This window comes from Microcaecilia unicolor, chromosome 2 (genome assembly GCF_901765095.1).
Source record: "Microcaecilia unicolor chromosome 2, aMicUni1.1, whole genome shotgun sequence".
In the NCBI taxonomy this organism is placed as follows: Eukaryota; Metazoa; Chordata; class Amphibia; order Gymnophiona; family Siphonopidae; genus Microcaecilia; species Microcaecilia unicolor.
In genome coordinates this window covers 554,213,203-554,232,243 of record NC_044032.1, presented here as the reverse complement: position 1 = coordinate 554,232,243, position 19,041 = coordinate 554,213,203, and the positions used below count along the sequence as shown (strand labels likewise).

General features: G+C 46.8%; 1 protein-coding gene across 9 annotated transcripts in view; it reads right to left on the bottom strand.

Moving 5' to 3' along the window:
• The window catches only part of FIP1L1 (factor interacting with PAPOLA and CPSF1), a 337,219-nt gene that overhangs the window by 240,066 nt on the left and 78,112 nt on the right, over nt 1-19,041 (bottom strand). For all 9 annotated transcript variants that reach the window (XM_030191378.1, XM_030191380.1, XM_030191381.1 and 6 more), the window contains exon 4: nt 17,585-17,688. In XM_030191378.1, the coding sequence (XP_030047238.1) occupies nt 17,585-17,688 (104 nt within the window). The remainder of the gene's footprint in view (nt 1-17,584; nt 17,689-19,041) is intronic.

Sequence of the window (19,041 nt, the reverse complement as noted above, 5' to 3'; positions counted from 1 at the left end):
AGGAGCTTGTTATGGCTGCAAAGAGAGGGGTATAACCAGTAGAAGAAGGTAAAATTATGTATCATACCTGATAATTTTCTTTCCATTAATCATAGCTGATCAATCCATAGACTGGTGGGTTGTGTCCATCTACCAGCAGGTGGAGATAGAGAGCAATCCTTTTGCCTCCCTATATGTGGTCATGTGCTGCCGGAAACTCCTCAGTATGTCGATATCCAAGCTCCATCCGCAGGACTCAGCACTTAGAGAATTACACCCACAAAGGGACACTCTGCCCAGCTCACCACCGCCGAAACGGGGGAGGGGAATTAACCCAGCTCATCCCCACACAAGTGGGGGAGGGGAATCCGTCCAGCTCATCCCCGCGGAGCGGGGGAGGGACACCACACCCCCCGATGCGGGGGGATCTGGCTTATCCTGCAACCGCAACCGCGGGAGGAGCTGACTGACCCTAACACCGCCGAAGCGGGAGGGGTACAAAGCTGCCCTACTGCCACACGAAGCGGGAGGGAGCGCCGGCAGAATTTAAGTCTCAATCCAGCCCCGTAAAACGGAGGGGAGAGGAATGCAGCAGCTCACTGTAACACAAATTCGTCTCAACTCTTGAAGAATCCATTGAAAAACTTGAACACGAAGTCCTCCTGAACAGGAACTGAAGACTAAACTTGAACCTGAAATGCAACCAGAATATAAATAATACAGATATCTGGGAGGGACTATGGATTGATCAGCTATGATTAATGGAAAGAAAATTATCAGGTATGATACATAATTTTACCTTCCATATCATCATGCTGATCAATCCATAGACTGGTGGGATGTACCGAAGCAGTACTCACCCAGGGCGGGACATAGAAATCCCTGACCGCAACACTGAAGCTCCAAACCGGGCCTCCGCCCGAGCAGCCACAGTCAAGCGGTAATGCCTGGAGAAGGTATGGGCCGATGCCCAAGTTGCCGCCTTGCAAATCTCTTCCAAGGAGACGGACCCGGCCTCTGCCATCGAGGCCACCTGAGCTCTAGTGGAGTGAGCCTTCAGCTGGATAGGCGGCACCTTCCCCGCGGCCACATAAGCCGCTGCAATGGCTTCCTTGACCCATCTTGCCACTGTAGGCTTAGCAGCCTGCAGACCCTTACGAGGACCTGCAAACAGGACAAACAGATGATCCGACTTCCGGAAATCATTGGTCACTTCCAAGTATCTGATGATGACTCGTCTCACATGCAGATATTTGAGAGCAGAGTATTCCTCTGGGTAGTCCTCCCTACGAAAGGAAGGGAGACAGAGCTGCTGATTCACATGGAAGCGAGAAACAATCTTGGGCAGGAAGGAAGGCACTGTGCGAATAGAAACTCCTGCCTCAGTGAACTGCAGAAAGGGCTTTCGACAAGAGAGTGCCTGGAGCTCGGAAACTCTTCTGGCTGAAGTGATAGCCACCAAAAAGACTGCTTTCAACGTCAGGTCTTTCAGAGATGCCCTTGACAAGGGTTCAAAAGGCGGCTTCTGCAAGGCTCTTAGCACCAGGTTGAGATTCCACGCAGGCACCACTGAGTGCAGAGGAGGGCGCAGGTGATTAACTCCCTTGAGAAAGCGCACCACATCTGGCTGCGAAGCCAGGGAAGCACCCTTCAGGCGGCCCCTGAAGCAAGCCAGAGCCGCTACCTGGACTTTAAGGGAACTGAGCGACAGGCCTTTCTCCAGACCTTCTTGCAGGAATGCCAACACTGAAGAAATTGGAGCAGTGAAGGGAGAAAGTGAGCCTGCTTCACACCACGCTGCAAAGGTACGCCAAACCCTGGCGTAAGCAGTAGAAGTAGAGCGCTTCCTCGCTCTCAGCATAGTGGCGATGACCTTGTCTGAGAAGCCCTTCTTTCTCAGACGCTGCCGCTCAATAGCCAGGCCGTAAGACCAAAGGGGGAGGGATCCTCCATCACCACGGGACCCTGATGCAACAGGCCCTGCTCCACTGGCAGCCGCAGAGGATCGTCCACTGAGAGCCTGATCAAGTCCGCATACCAGGGACGTCTGGGCCAGTCCGGACCCACCAGGATTATCTGGCCCGGATGCTTTGCCACCCGGTCTAGCACCCTGCCCAACATGGGCCAGGGCGGGAACACATAGAGAAGCTCCTGTGTCGGCCACTGTTGGAGAAGAGCATCTACTCCCAGGGATCGAGGGTCCCGTCCTCTGCTGAAAAAGCGCGGCACTTGGCAATTGGCCGATGACGCCATCAGATCTAGGCTCGGCTGGCCCCAGCGCTTCATGATGTCCAAGAACGCCTGAGCAGATAGCTGCCACTCTCCGGGATCCAAGGTATGGCGACTGAGAAAGTCCGCCTTGACATTCATGACTCCGGCAATGTGGGCCGCTGACAGCTGTTCCAGGTTCGCTTCCGCCCACTGGCATAGATTCATGGCCTCCTTGGCTAGAGGGGCGCTCTTGGTACCTCCCTGGCGGTTGACATAGGCCACAGCCGTGGCATTGTCCGACAGGACCCGTACTGGCTTCAACGCCAGTACCGGGATGAACTCCAAAAGCGCCAACCGAATGGCTCTGAGTTCCAGGAGGTTGATAGACCACTTTACCTCTGCAGGAGACCAGAGCCCCTGCGCTGTCCTTCCCAAGCAGTGGGCTCCCCAGCATGACAAAGAGGCGTCCGTCGTGACGACAATCCACTCCGGGGTCACCAGAGGCATTCCTGCAGACAACTTGTCTGTCTGCAGCCACCAGCTCAGCGCCTTGCGCACTGCTGGGTCCAAGGGACGGCGCACAGCATAATCCTCCGACATCGGAGTCCAGCGCTGCAGCAGAGAGTGTTGTAGTGGTCTCATATGAGCCCTGGCCCAGGGCACTACTTCCATCGTGGCCGTCATAGAGCCCAACAGCTGCACATAGTCCCAAGCCCGAAGAGGAGAGGCTACTAGGAACTGGTCCACCTGAGCCTGAAGTTTGACAATCCGATTGTCCGGCAGGAACACTCTGCCCACTTGGGTGTCGAATCGAACTCCCAGATACTCCAGGGACTGAGTCGGGCGCAGCTGGCTCTTCTCCCAGTTGATGATCCACCCCAGGGAGCTCAAAAGAGCAATCACCCGGTCCACAGCTTTGCCGCACTCTGCATAAGAGGGGGCTCGGATCAACCAGTCGTCCAGATAAGGATGGACTTGTACTCCTTCCTTTCACAGGAAGGCCGCGATGACCACCATTACTTTGGAGAAGGTCCGCGGAGCAGTAGCCAACCTGAAAGGGAGGGCTCTGAACTGGAAGTGTCAGCCCAGGACTGCAAAACGCAGAAAGCGTTGATGAGGAGGCCAGATGGGAATATGCAGGTACGCTTCCTTGATGTCCAAGGAAGCCAAGAACTCCCCTGCCTTCACTGCCGCTATAACAGAGCGGAGAGTCTCCATGCGAAAGTGCCGCACTTTCAAGGCCCAATTGACCCCTTTGAGGTCGAGGATAGGCCGGACAGAACCTCCTTTCTTTGGTACCACAAAGTAAATGGAGTAACGTCCCTTGCCAATCTGATTTTCTGGCACCGGAACGACCGCACCCAGGCGTATCAGGTTGTCCAAGGTCTGCTGCACTGCCACAGCTTTGACCGGAGACTTGCAGGGAGAGAGTACAAACCCGTCTCTTAAGGGTCGGCAGAACTCTAACTTGTAGCCGTCTCTGATGACTTCCAGAACCCAAGCGTCTGAAGTTACCCTGGTCCACTCGCCCAGAAACGAGGACAGGCGTCCTCCAATCTGCACTGGGCCATGGACCAGGGCCCCGTCATTGGGTACGAGACCCTGGGGGAGGACCGGAGGGCGCACCTCCGGGACGGCGGTCTCTGCGAAAGGAATGCTGCTTGGGGGAGAAGTTCCTTTTGAAGGAAGAGGGGGCAGAGGAGCCCGACTTGCCCGGGCGGTAACGACGGGCTTCCTGAAACCGTCCTCTGGAGATACCGGGGCGAGCACTGGCCCGAGCCCTGACCTCTGGTAACCTCTTGCCCTTAGACGTGCCGAGATCGGTCACGATTTTGTCCAGCTCGACCCCAAAGAGCAGCTTGCCTTTAAAAGGCAACTTAGCCAGGCGGGACTTAGAGGCGTGGTCCGCAGACCAATGTTTCAGCCAAAGCCAGCGCCGCGCAGAGACTGTCTGAGCCATACCTTTAGCCGAGGCTCTCAAGACATCATACAGTAAGTCTGCCAAATAAGCCAAGCCCGATTCCAGGGCCGGCCAATCAGCCCTCAAGGAAGGATCCGAGGGGGAAGCCCGCTGCACCATCGTCAGGCACGCCCTGGCCACATAGGAGCCGCAAACTGAGGCCTGCAAACTTAAGGCAGCCGCCTCGAAGGACGACCTTAAAGCCGCTTCCAATCTTCTGTCTTGGGCGTCCTTTAGTGCCGTGCCACCTTCCACCGGCAACGCCGTTTTCTTAGTCACCGCAGTGATTAAAGAATCCACGGTAGGCCAAAGAAAGGCCTCCCGTTCACTTTCAGGCAAAGGATAGAGGCGGGACATAGCCCTAGCCACTTTGAGGCTCGCTTCCGGGACATCCCATTGAGCCGAAATTAAGGTGTGCATGGCATTATGCACGTGGAAGGTTCTAGGCGGGCGCTTCGTCCCCAGCATAATGGCGGAGCCAACAGGGGCTGAGGGAGAGACGTCCTCTGGAGAGGAAATCTTCAAAATGCTCATGGCCTGCACTAACAGGTTGGGCAAATCCTCTGAGCGAAAGATCCGCGCTGCAGAGGGGTCATCCGCTCCATCCGAGCGGGAATCTGTCTCCTCCAAGGAATCCCCAAAGGACCGTTGGGAGAACTCAGATACACTGCCCTCATCTACATCAGAGGAAACAGCGTCCTCTAAGGCCTGGGCATCCACCCGAGGGCGTTTACTTCCGGGGGCCTCAACCCCGTTATCGGACAAGGGAGAAGGGGCAGCGTTTTGCATAAGGAAGGCCTGATGCAGCAGCAAAATAAACTCGGGGGAGAAACCCCCCAGACTGTGTATTTCAGCAGCCTGGGCCACAGCCCTAGACGCACCCTCAACCGGCGATCGCAAGAGCGGGGGAGCAACATGCTGCGCATCCAAGATGGCGTCCGGCGCGACACTCCGCGAAGGAGCCGCGCGGGAAGAACGGCGCTTAACTTTAGCCGCTTTTTTGCCGTCGCCCAAATCAAGGGCGGCCATGGCATGAACGTCTCCCAGCTCAAGGGCGGCACAAGAAGAAGCCGTCCGAGCAGAGTGGCCGGCCAAGATGGCGGAGGCGAGCAGCGGGGGATGGGCGTTTATGGTGGGAAAAACCGCCGCGCCTGAGGAAGACCCGGGACACTGACCGGCCTCCAAACTGACACCCAACAAGGGCGAATCAGACTTTAAAACCCCCGCATCCCCGCTAGAAGCGCACACGCGGTCCGGGGAGCGATTCTTCGCGCCCTCGCCCTCCGACGCCATAGGCCACGTGGAGATCAATCGGGGAACCCCCTGCTCGCTATAAAAAGGTAAAAATTACCTGCTTCTCGCTCCGAGCTGTAACGACCTGGTGTCCCAGTGAGTAGCTGCAATAAACGTTTAAATAAACGTCGAAATAAACGCCCTTAAGGACGTCCAAAATTTTTTTTTTTTTAACGAAGCCAGCGGGAGGGGGGAGAAAAGGAGGGACCTGGCGCCACCAGGTTTGCACTTGCTCAAGAAGAGCCCTCAACCCCAGGCACTCAACAAAACCTAAAAATTAGGCTTGGAGGCCTAGCCAGAGCTGCTGCTGTGTGTGACCACCACCTGCTGAGATAGAGAACATACTGAGGAGTTTCCGGCAGCACATGACCACATATAGGGAGGCAAAAGGATTGCTCTCTATCTCCACCTGCTGGTAGATGGACACAACCCACCAGTCTATGGATTGATCAGCATGATGATATGGAAAGGAGGTGTTGATGCCCCTCTACAAATTGGTGATAAGGTCCCACTTGGAGTATTGTGTTCAGTTTTGGAGGTTGTATCTTGCTAAAGATGTAAAAAGATTGAAAGTGGTGCAAAGAAAAGCTACAAAAAAGGTATGGGATTTGCGTTGCAAACCGTACGAGGAGAGACTTGCCAACCTGAACATGTATACCTTAGAGGAAAGGAGAAACAGGGGAGACATGATACAGACATTCAAATATTTGAAAGGTATTAATCTGCAAACGAACCTTTTCCGGAGATGGGAAGGTGGTATAACTAGAGGACATGAATTGAGGTTGAAGGGGGGCAGACTCAAGAGTAATGTCTGGAAGTATTTTTTCATGGAAAGGGTGGTAGATACGTGCAATGCCCTCCCGCAGGAGGTGGTGATAAAAATGGTAATAGAATTCAAACATGCGTGGGATAAACACAAAGGAATCCTGTTTAGAAGGAATGGATCTACGGAATCTTAGCAGAGTTTGGGTGGCAACGCTGATAATTGGCGAGTAAAACCAATGCTGGGCGGACTTCTACGGTGTGCGCCCTGATCGTGGCTGAATAGATATGGATGAGCTGGAGTGTAAATTTTAAGGGGTTTCGATGTTAGTTTCAAAACTTTTAGTACAGGAACAGTGCTGGGCAAACATTTACGGTCTGTGCCCTGAAAAAGGAAGGGACAAATCTAACTCGGGTACACATATAAAGTATCACATACCATGTAAAATGAGTTTATCTTGTTGGGCAGACTAGATGGATCGTTCAAGTCTTTATTTGCTGTCATTTTGCTACTATATCGTGGCAGATGCATCTCTGAGGCTGGAGAAAGTTCCTCTGCAGACATTGACGCATGTGTTGTTCAGGTTTGTGGTGCCCATGACGGTTGATGCCGAGCCGGTGTGCAGGACTTCTACTGAGACTGGCTCTCCGATGTATCTACGGGCTGAGCTGAGGTTGGCACGAGCACCCTGTATGCCTGAATAGACTGTGCATGCAATAGCCCTGAGAGCTTCTCTTTGAACATAGCCCGGATTTTCTCCTGTAGAATAAATGGCTGTGCTGATTAATGCAGCACTGTGGAGGCAGCCTGAGTTATAGCTTGTGCAGGTGTAGGAGATCTTGAGGACCACGAACACGATAAGAAATAAGTTGTAGAGGAGGAAAGTGGTCAGTGTGGCATCGACACTTCTTGCACATCAAGGATATCAATGCAGGGGAGATGTTGGTAGAGTGCCTGAAGAGAGAACAATGGTGATGCTTCTAAGATTTTTCACGCTCTAGGTCCCTTGATGCACGCAGCACCGACGAGAAGGACCTTATGCAGATGTGGTACCGAGTCTGATGTCAGACGTTCTCGATGTTGTGTCGGTGCACCTGATGTCAATGCAAACGCAGATTCCATATCCAGTGCGAATCCCCTGCTGATGCAGAACTAAAACGTTTTTCACCCTGGATACTGTGGGCTTCAAGTGTCCTCATCTGCATGCGCAGACAGAGGCTACACTGAATGTTCCAGTGCTCCAGACCCACGCAGAGCACAATTATGGGAGTCTGTGCCTGAAATGGTCCTATTTCATCGAGTACACTTTTTAAAGGTCAAAAGGCTCAATAGCTCGGGGACCTCGAGTAGTTCTGCACCCAGAAATAATCAATGATTACCGGCCAAAAGAAGGGCTTCAGAGGCCTGAAAGGTGAAAAAAAAAAAAAAAGAGACAGAGAAATAATCTGAAAAAAATCAACAAAGAAAAAATATCCCATAAAGGAAGGGCACCAAAATAGAAAGTTTGACGTACTAAGAAGAGATTAGAAAACCAACCTCTCCACAGAAAATTCTTGACTGCTGGTCCTATGCTCAAGCGCTGGATGGGAAGTTTCCTGCACATGTGCAGTGGGGAGAATGCCTCAAAATATTAAAGTTACAGTGCACCATGGCACTGTCCACACCAAGCTCCATAGATGATGCCACCCACATGTGTGAATATCATGCCTGCTTGTCCTCGAGACAAAGTTGAACAAATTGAGGGTGTATTAAAAGTTGTGTTTCATCTACTATGTTACTAAGGTGACTGGGCTATAGGCTGATCCTAAGAGAAATTCATCTAAGATTGATGATTTAGGAAAAAAAAAAAAGTTGAACTATAAGGAGTACAAAGTAAATTTTTTCAAGACTGTGTTAGTTTACATCCACAAATATGAACAATTGGAGAATAATTTAAGGAAGTATAATTTTGAAAGTTTAAATTTTTCTTTAAGTGGCCCCTATGACATCTAGAAATGTTTTAAAGAAGTATCTGTTGGAAATATTTAAAAAATCCTTTTGGAAATCTGTTCCACCAATGATTAAGATATATTACTCGCTTTATAAGAAGCAGCAAGTTATAGATCAGCCATTGGGGGATGGGTTGCCAGCTGTATCACCTGATAGTTTAAATGTAACAGATTTCATAGAAATTTCTATTAAATAATATGGAAGATTGCATGACTCTACTTGTTTCTTTTGTATCTGAAACTGATTAAAAGTATGTTTTGAATTGGCTTTTTCAACATACAGATGAATTGTTTGTGAGAAAAAAAATTACTTAGTCTTCTCGATGTATGCAAGCAGACCCTGGAATGGCATAGGCCAGTGGTTCCTAAATCTGGTTCTGGAGGCATCCTAGCCATCCAGGGTTTTAGGATATCCACAATGAATATTCATGAGAGAGATTTGCATGCAGTGCCTCTATTGCATACAAATCTCTCTCATGAATATTCATTGCGAATATCATGAAAATCTGACTGGCTGGGGCGCCTCCAAGACCAGGTTTGAGAACCAGTGGAATAGGCAATTCCTGGCCCTGTGTAGTAGTTATCCAGAATGATGGTGTATTCATTTTGAGATTTCCTGTGAAATGTATGGTAAAAATTAATAGCCGATATATTTTTTATGATCCCCAAAAATTGTTAGCTTTTCTTGATAACTTATCTTTATAAATTGGTTTCACTAGCTAGGTAACTGTAGATCACCGACTTAATATGTGGAGGACTTAATATGTCCACCACCCTAACCCTATGAGTTAGGGTGGTGGACTTTGGTCCTGGGGAACTGAGGAACTAAGTTCGATTCCCGGCACAGGCAGCTCCTTGTGACTCTGGGCAAGTCACTTAACCCTCCATTGCCCGCCGCATAGAGCCTGCCATGAGTGGGAAAGCGCGGGGTACAAATGTAACAAAACAAAACAAAAAAAAATAGAGGGTGTTAATGTTTTCATGCACGACAACTGTTGCTGTATTATTTTGTTTTTATTGATTTCCTCCAGAATTTTTGTGGTCTCTCCTAAATTGAGGACTGAGGGCCAGATGCACAAAAGTCCCTGGAACCACCCGCTATTTCAACTTTGGCAAAAATTACCGAGGTGGAAATAGTGGAAGATTCTCAAAACTATTCACAAGCAAATGAGCTACACAGACTTTTGCCATGCAGCTCGGGTAGGGAAAGCCCCAGGGCACGTGCAGAGCAGCTAATTGGCAAGCGTGCCTGCTCTGCGAATGCCCAGGACATTTCAGTTCACAAGGCTTTCATACACGCAACAAGCTTATATGTCCATGTATGAAACCCGTGTGTACAAGTAATCTTTGCCAGGTGATGTGGGAGCAAACGCCGGAGGTGCATGGCTTGCCCTTTCCTTCTGCTTATTGTTCCCGATGGCTGGGATGTGCCCGGGGGGGGGGGGGGGGGGGGGGGGAGGTTGTTGCCAGCCTTGGCGCTCCGTTGCTTTTCTCCATTTTCTGTGTTTCTTCCCTACCCTTCTCCCCAGTGAAGAATGCCTGGAGCTGCGGGTTGGATTTTCTTTCACAAGCCATCTTTGCAAAGGAAGGGAGGGGGCGGTTTGGGAGGGAACAGGACACAGCAGTTTCCACTTGGATGCAGGGTATAGGAAAGTGCCAGGAATCCCTCCCACCCAGGCCTGTGAAAACTAGAAGGACTGGAAAATGCCAACAACATCCCAACATGATTTATAATCCTAAACTGTTCAGCCCATGGTGCCCGATGAGGCTGCCTGCATCCAGCTGCGGGAGGGCAGCTCGTCGGCAGCGATCATGCTGGATGAAGGCACCCCTCATTGGCAGCAGATGATTGATGAACATGCTGATAAACCCTGCAGAAGTCTGCTGTCAAGGAGTAAGCAAAAAAGTGGAATAAAAATCTGCCTAATAGCCACGACTGCTCCGAGAAGCTGCCGCTGCCATCATCCTACGGCTGCTCCAGACCTCCAATTTCTCCTGCAAAAGGTAGATGGGTCCTTTCTTTCTATCGCTCATAAACAGCTGTGAATCCCACGGAATGATTATCTAAATACTAATCAGCTCCTTTGCATGCGATTCCCGTTGGCAGCCACTGCGGACATAAAACAGCTCAAGAGCCCCTTTGTGCATCTCCCACAGAATAACGTGCTCGCTAAACCGGCTGGAACTGGTCCAAAAAGAACATTGCTGGTAAGGTATGCTTTGTGCATCGGGTCCTGAGAGGCAGTGATTAGATTTCTTTAGTATGTTAGACAATTGTTTTCATTTATTCTTTTTTTGAAAACAATTTTTTTATTGGAAGAATCTCATTTATCATCTGTATAATTATTTTTACTTATTTACAAATATTTGATATACCACCACTCTAGAAACTGGCTTCTGAGTGGTTAACAGAATACTAATTATAATCATGCTGTGCCAGGGGAGGGAAGGACACATACATTCAGGCACACAAACAATCAAGAAGGGAGAGAATATATCAAAGAGAAAAGGTAGGTTTTAATGGTAGTTTTAAATTTAGTAAAAGATGTCTCGCATCTAATATAGGCAGGAATAGAGTTCCAAAGTTTTGGACCCGAGTAACTTATGGCGATGGCGCGAGAAATGTCAAGTCTAGATGAGGGTGGAATCTGAAGTAAACCAGCATTCATGGAATGAAGGGACCGAGGAGGTACAAAGGGATTAATAGATGAGACAGATAATCAGGTGCATTAGGTAGTTGTGATTTAAAAACAAGTGTGAGTAATTGAACTGAATGTGCGAGACAAGTGGAAGCCAGTATTCAGCACGCAATAAAGGAGTAGCATGATAGAATGGTGTTGACCTATGGAGCACACGGCCAGCAGTAGACTGAACTAGTTGTAAGCGTTTCAAAGAAGATAGAGGCAAGCCAGCATAGAGAGAATTACAGTAATCCAAATGTGTAATAACTAAAGACAGAAGTGTGAAAGGAGGAGAAAATACAACATTTAAAAAGTATCCTATATAATAAAACGCACCTCCAACGTTCTGAAGCCAAGAAAGTGAAGCCTTCAAGCCTTGAAGCATTCGTGCGCTCTGTAAGGCTCCATCTCCTCAATTGACGACACGTAGTTCTGGGTACATCACCCGCAGCACTGACCAACTGCACGACAGCAGGACAAGGCCCCGCCCCCTGCCGCAACACCACGCCCCCCCAGGTAGCCGCCGCTGCCGCTCACCCCCTAAACTTCACTGAAAAGGAAAACAAAAAGCAGAAGAATCCGGCAAGAGCGGCCGGAAAGCGAGGAAACAGAAAGCTAATGAGACAGAGAAGGGAAGAGGACGAGCCCGGCAATACTCACAGGATCAGCTGTCGCGGGATTTGAGCACAGCCCACAGTTCAGCTGTGGGAAATGTAGGAGGGGGCTTCCGAGGAGGGGGAGGATTGCTGATGGTCACAAGAGCCGACTGAGGCATGAGACATCAACTGTGCACATACGAGCGCGCGATCCAGCTCGGACACAGTGGTAACTGTAGGGTCCTGGCGACTTCATATCTGAGGCGGGGAAAGCGAGGAATTCTTTGGATGGAGCAAAAGTGATTTCCTTACTATTCGGGATAGTCATCTGAAGTGGTTTCGGCGGTGGCGGACTGGAGCGTCGAACTCTTCTGAACACAAGCATGGGTAACAGAGACATTGCAGACCCGGTTGTGTGCATTTTCAACGAGAATGTTGCAGTTGCGGCGCAGCCAGGTGTATGTGAGAAGAGGTTCTGTGCTGCGAGGACTTTTGAAGAAAACCTCACAACTCTGGTGGTCTAAAGTTGTTTGGGTGCTGACGTGTGGGGAGGGAGGGAAGGGAAGGAGGGAGGGGGGCCCATGGCACACACTCTCATTCTCACACACACACTCGCACCCAGCCTCACTCTCTCTCTGTCACACACACACACTCGCACATTCACTCTCTCTCACACAGTCACTCTCACACACACTCTCACAAACATACACACTCCGAGGAAAACCTTGCTAGCGCCTGTTTCATTTGCGTCATAAACGGGCCTTTTTTAACTAGTATATACAGTGGGGGAAATAAGTATTTGATCCCTTGCTGATTTTGTAAGTTTGCCCACTGACAAAGACATGAGCAGCCCATAATTGAAGGGTAGGTTATTGGTAACAGTGAGAGATAGCACATCACAAATTAAATCCGGAAAATCACATTGTGGAAAGTATATGAATTTATTTGCATTCTGCAGAGGGAAATAAGTATTTGATCCCCCACCAACCAGTAAGAGATCTGGCCCCTACAGACCAGGTAGATGCTCCAAATCAACTCGTTACCTGCATGACAGACAGCTGTCGGCAATGGTCACCTGTATGAAAGACACCTGTCCACAGACTCAGTGAATCAGTCAGACTCTAACCTCTACAAAATGGCCAAGAGCAAGGAGCTGTCTAAGGATGTCAGGGACAAGATCATACACCTGCACAAGGCTGGAATGGGCTACAAAACCATCAGTAAGACGCTGGGCGAGAAGGAGACAACTGTTGGTGCCATAGTAAGAAAATGGAAGAAGTACAAAATGACTGTCAATCGACAAAGATCTGGGGCTCCACGCAAAATCTCACCTCGTGGGGTATCCTTGATCATGAGGAAGGTTAGAAATCAGCCTACAACTACAAGGGGGGAACTTGTCAATGATCTCAAGGCAGCTTGGACCACTGTCACCACGAAAACCATTGGTAACACATTACGACATAACGGATTGCAATCCTGCAGTGCCCGCAAGGTCCCCCTGCTCCGGAAGGCACATGTGACGGCCCGTCTGAAGTTTGCCAGTGAACACCTGGATGATGCCGAGAGTGATTGGGAGAAGGTGCTGTGGTCAGATGAGACAAAAATTGAGCTCTTTGGCATGAACTCAACTCGCCGTGTTTGGAGGAAGAGAAATGCTGCCTATGACCCAAAGAACACCGTCCCCACTGTCAAGCATGGAGGTGGAAATGTTATGTTTTGGGGGTGTTTCTCTGCTAAGGGCACAGGACTACTTCACCGCATCAATGGGAGAATGGATGGGGCCATGTACCGTACAATTCTGAGTGACAACCTCCTTCCCTCCGCCAGGGCCTTAAAAATGGGTCGTGGCTGGGTCTTCCAGCACGACAATGACCCAAAACATACAGCCAAGGCAACAAAGGAGTGGCTCAGGAAGAAGCACATTAGGGTCATGGAGTGGCCTAGCCAGTCACCAGACCTTAATCCCATTGAAAACTTATGGAGGGAGCTGAAGCTGCGAGTTGCCAAGCGACAGCCCAGAACTCTTAATGATTTAGAGATGATCTGCAAAGAGGAGTGGACCAAAATTCCTCCTGACATGTGTGCAAACCTCATCATCAACTACAGAAGACGTCTGACCGCTGTGCTTGCCAACAAGGGTTTTGCCACCAAGTATTAGGTCTTGTTTGCCAGAGGGATTAAATACTTATTTCCCTCTGCAGAATGCAAATAAATTCATATACTTTCCACAATGTGATTTTCCGGATTTAATTTGTGATGTGCTATCTCTCACTGTTACCAATAACCTACCCTTCAATTATGGGCTGCTCATGTCTTTGTCAGTGGGCAAACTTACAAAATCAGCAAGGGATCAAATACTTATTTCCCCCACTGTATATAAGAAGTCAGTTGTATGGGGGCAATGGCAGCAGCAGGTTATCTAGACAATCTTTTCTTGTCGCAAGGCTACTGCTGGATTCAACTATGCCATGCTTTGCAAAACTGTGGGCGTCATCTCCTGGACTTAGACTGGATACTGGAGCAGAGAGTGGTTAAATTGGAATCTATTCCACATGCTGGCTCACAATTCTGCAAGATGTTTAAGTTCAATAGATCACATTGCTCTAGGACTATCGAACATTATTGGGAACATGAGTTAAATAATTGTTGCTGGACCTGCAAATCAGATGCTGGAACTTTTGAGCATGTGATCTATTCTGGTCTCAAGAAATTATTTTCTCTCTTCTCTCAATTAAAAGCAAATCAAGATCTGACTATACTAGCATATAATACCTAGTGCTAATCAATTAGCAGATTATTTTGAAAATAAAATTAATCTGATAAGAGCTCATTTTTCACAAAGTAGAGAACTCACTAAGTTAGTTTCTTAAATTTGAACAAATCAGTACCTGTTGATAGAATTTGGTCTGCATTTGCACCTATTCAATGGTCTAAACTGGATCATTTGTTTTCTAACTATGCTTCATGTTAATGTTTGCTTGATATTTGTCCACCATATCTGATGAAGCTAACCCCACTGAATTTAAAGTGCTACTGATGGAATAGATTAATGCTCTTCTTTCAGAAGGCATATTGCCTATTATTATGAAGGAGATTATATTAACATCTATTGTAAAAGATTCAATAGAATCTCTTTCATCACCTGTAAATTAAATCAACCAATTGCTTTCATTCCTCTGTTTGTCAAGATCATGGAGGGGTGGTAGCAGGTCAACTGTCACAATGATTGGATTATTACAATATTCTATACAGTTTGCAATCTGGGTTTTGTTCCAATCATAGTACGGAGACAGCGGTAGGATCCTTCATAGACAAAATCAAAGTTAATTTGAGAAAGGGTAAAAACAAAGTTCTAATAATGCAATTTGACCTCTCTTTAGCTTTCGACATCGTTGATCAAGATAGACCTTTAAGAGTCTTGAATTGAATCGGTATCACTGGATTTGTTTTGGATTGGTTTTGTGGATTCCTAACTAGAACTTACAGAGTAAAGAGGAATGATGTTGTACCAAGGGCTTGGAAGATACCTTGCGGTGTACCCTAAGGCTGTCCGCTCTTGCCTATTCTCTTCAATGTATTTATCCATTCTCTTGGATGGCAGGCACAGTGTTAATGCCCCTCCACAGGTTGTTGGTGAGGCCTCACTTGGAGTATTGTGCTCAGTTTTGGAGGTCGTATCTTGCTAAAGGTGTAAAAAGGCTGGAAGCGGTTGAAAGAAAAATGATGAAAACAGTATGTGGTTTGCGTACCAAGATGTACGAGAAACTTGATGACCTGAACATGCATACCCAGGAGGAAAGGAGGAACAGGGGTGCTATGATACAGATGTTCAAATATTTGAAAAGTATTAATCCTCAAACAAACCTCTTCCAGAATTGGGAAGGTGGTAGAACTAGAGAACATGAACTGAGGTTGAAGGGAGGCCAACTCAGGAATAATGTCAAGAAGTACTTTTTTTCACTGAGAGGGTGGTGGCTACTGTATATCATAAAGGCCATGAAAAGGTGCAAACCATACATATTTCTAATATTGCTAGTTTTCTTTTCTTGAGCTGGGAGCAGATTTAAGAGTTGCAAGAGAATTATAAATGTGCTTTTTCTGAAAAATACCTTTCTAAGGCTGTAGAAATTTGTAGTTTGCCATTTTGGTCTGTGCTAGCTTGTGATAAGTTGCTGGTCACCAACTAAAAGTCAGAGACTCCTATGACTAAGGACGCCTGCTGTATCCAAATAAACAATCAGAAGGAGATGTAAGAGGGTGTGGGTAAAACTATAGCCCTAGCAAGAGGGTAGAGGAGCTAGTATGATGACTGTGCATACCAAGGACATAGGTCACCCTATATTAAATGAAAACTTATGCTTATATGCATGAGAGGCCCTAACTGCCAATATAATAAAAGGAAATAAAATGATAGAATTTGATGGATGATTCATAACAGGAAACCGAATATTCTGGAAAGATGCATATTCATTAGGTAGGAAGGGTATAATTAAGATAATGAAGAAAGGAAGAAGAAAGTATTTAAGAGGAAACAGAACTGAGGATGGCGAGCCTCAATGTGCCTACACTAGCAGGTGGACATATTAACAGCTCCCAGGGAAAACTCTGTTTTATTTGCTACATATTATACTGTATTGGGAGTTTATTTGTTACTATTTCAATAATTCCTGATTGGCTTCTTTGACAATTTGAATAAACATTTATCATGTCTAATACTTATTTAGTAGCCAGAGTTTTTTTTGCCTGGAATTCTGCCTGGGAGAGTAAAAATTTACTCGAGGCCAGGAGATCTCCAGAAGGTTACTTCTGTTGCAGAGGCAAGACAGAAGTGAACAATACTTGGAATGCCCTTCTGTGGCAGGTGGTAGAGATGAAAACCATAACGGAATTCAAAAATGCATGGGATAAACACAGGAATCCTGTTTAGAAGGAATCAATCTAAAGAAGCTTAGCGGAAACTAGGTGGCCACAGAGGTATATGGGAAGCAAAGTCAGCGCTAGGCAGAGTTCTATGGTCTGTGCCCTGATCGTGGCTGGACAGATATGAATGGGCTGGACTGCAGCTTTTCAGGGGCTCTGATGACAACCTCAGAAGTTTTAGAACAAGAACAGTGTCGTGTAGACCTCTACTGAAAATAGAATGGACCAGGATCAGGTATACATATGTTGTATCACCTAATAACTTTATGAAATGAGCTTATCTACTCGGGCAGACTTGATGGACCATACAGGTCTTTATCTGCCATCATCATCATCTACTGTGTTAGTTACAACTTAGAAAAAACAGGATACTCTGTTTATTTACGCTGACAATATTATGGTACTGATTCCTGTCCATTAATTTCCGCCTTCCAAAGTAATTTTTAAGGCCTCTCCAAAACTACTCATTCTATGTTTAGATATATTGGGATGATTCTCGTTTACGTTTTGATAAAATGACAAAAGTAGCATACTAATGTACTAAGTATATACTTAAGTATATAAACAGATTTCAAAACATTCCTTTGTTTTGCAATGCTCTAAAGATGATCCTTACTAGAATCCCATGCAGGTAGGTATCAGACACATGCTGAGATGTTTTTTTTTTTCAAAGCATACAAAAATTCTTTTTGATAGCAAATGAAACACATATTTTTATTGTACCACAAATACTACATGTATCTTATTTTGGCACAGTTGTGAAACATATATGTAATCTGCAGCTATGGACACATTCCTTGCCTACTCTTCCCAGCACACAACAGGATCTGAAGGGCTGGTTGTATTTATCACAATAGGTCCATGATATATGTTTACTAATGTAAAGAATAAAAATTATGGGGCCACATCACTGCTTATTATAAATGCAGCAAAAATAGGCTGAAAATTTAACTGAGGAAAGATTTCCATTAAACAAACAAGGGACTGTGACCACTAATGGTAAATGGCCTTTAATCAAAAATAAAAAAGTAAACTGGGGGGGTGGGGGGGGGGGGGGTGGAGAGGGAGGACTACAATAAAACTCCAACAGGACGCAACAGATCCATGAAACATAAAAGCTTATATTTGATAGGCTATGTTTACTGCATCAAAATGCCCTGTTTTAATATTCAAAGATAACATCATGTCTTTACCCATATTGTGGTGCTCCAGTTTTAATATCTCCAATGGTGACGTGAACATCATCCTCATCATCATCACTGTCACTGTCGCTGTCATCTTCAGTCTCTGTCACTTTCTATGTAATGATATAAAGATTGCTCAGTAAAGGGTGCTACGTAAACAAAAATTGAAACATTTTGCAATGCAAAAATCACCAGCACAGATTTTAAATACAAAAATAAATAATTAAACGTGTGTGTGTGTGTGTGTGTGTGTATATATATATATATAAATTTTTAATATAGACATATTTGAGGCAATTCTATAAGCTTGTGCTTAGAGCTACGCACCAGTTAGGTACACCAAAGGCATCTTTAATTTCTACTTTGGCACAAAAGTGCACTAGGCACTATTCTATAAAGTAGAACCTAACTGTTAACTACAAAGAGGGAGTAAACATGGGCAGCCTAAATAAGCGCATAATACAGAATGCTATCAGTTACACACGTCACCTGGGGCACTTAGGCTGCCTCGGAGAATACCTGCCACAGATAAGTATCTTGTAGGCCTATAAATTTCACAAGTGGGGAATCCCTAGCTACCAGGCTCACCGAAAACAACAACCATAGGTAAACTGGACCTTGTAATGGAGAGGACAGAACACAGATCAACCTGAAACTATACACACTGAGAGAGAGTGCAGCCTGGGAAAGGAATAAAATGTGCCTAGAAGGGTAGAGATGGCTTTTAGACCCCAAACAAATTCTGCAGAACTGTCTGTCCAAACCAGCTGTCGCGTTGTGTCCTGTTCAAGGCAGTAATGAGATATGAATGTGTTGACAGAAGACCACATTGCAGCCTTGCAAGTTTCTTCAATGGAGACTGACCACAAGTGGGCTACTGACGCGGCCATGGCTCGGACATTGTTAGCTTTGACATGACCCTACAGGGTCAGCCAAGCCTATGCGTAAGCGAAAGAAATGCAACCTGCCAGTCAAGTGGAGATTGTGCATTTCCGGATGGCGAACCACATCCTGTCGGGATCAAAAGAAACAAAAGGTTGGGTGGACCTTGCCTAGATGTTTGGATAGGCAGGATATAAATGTATTAAATAAATAAATAAATACATACATAAGACAGTCTGTGGGCTTAGTCCGTGTCAAGTAATAGGCTAATGCTTGCTTGCAGTCCATGGTGTGCAAGGCACTCTCGCCAGGATGGACATGAGATCGGGGCAAGGATGTTGGCAAGACAATCGACTGGTTCATAGGGAATTCTAACACCACCTTAGGCAGGAACTTAGGGTGCATGCGAAGAACTAACCCTGTTGTGATGAAACCTAGTATAAGGCCTGAATCTCACTGACTCTACAAGCTGAAGTAACAGCCACAAAGAAAATGAAAGTCCAGGTCAAGTACCGTATTTTTCGGACTATAAGACGCACCGGACCATAAGACGCACCTAGGTTTTAGAGGAGGGAAATAGGAAA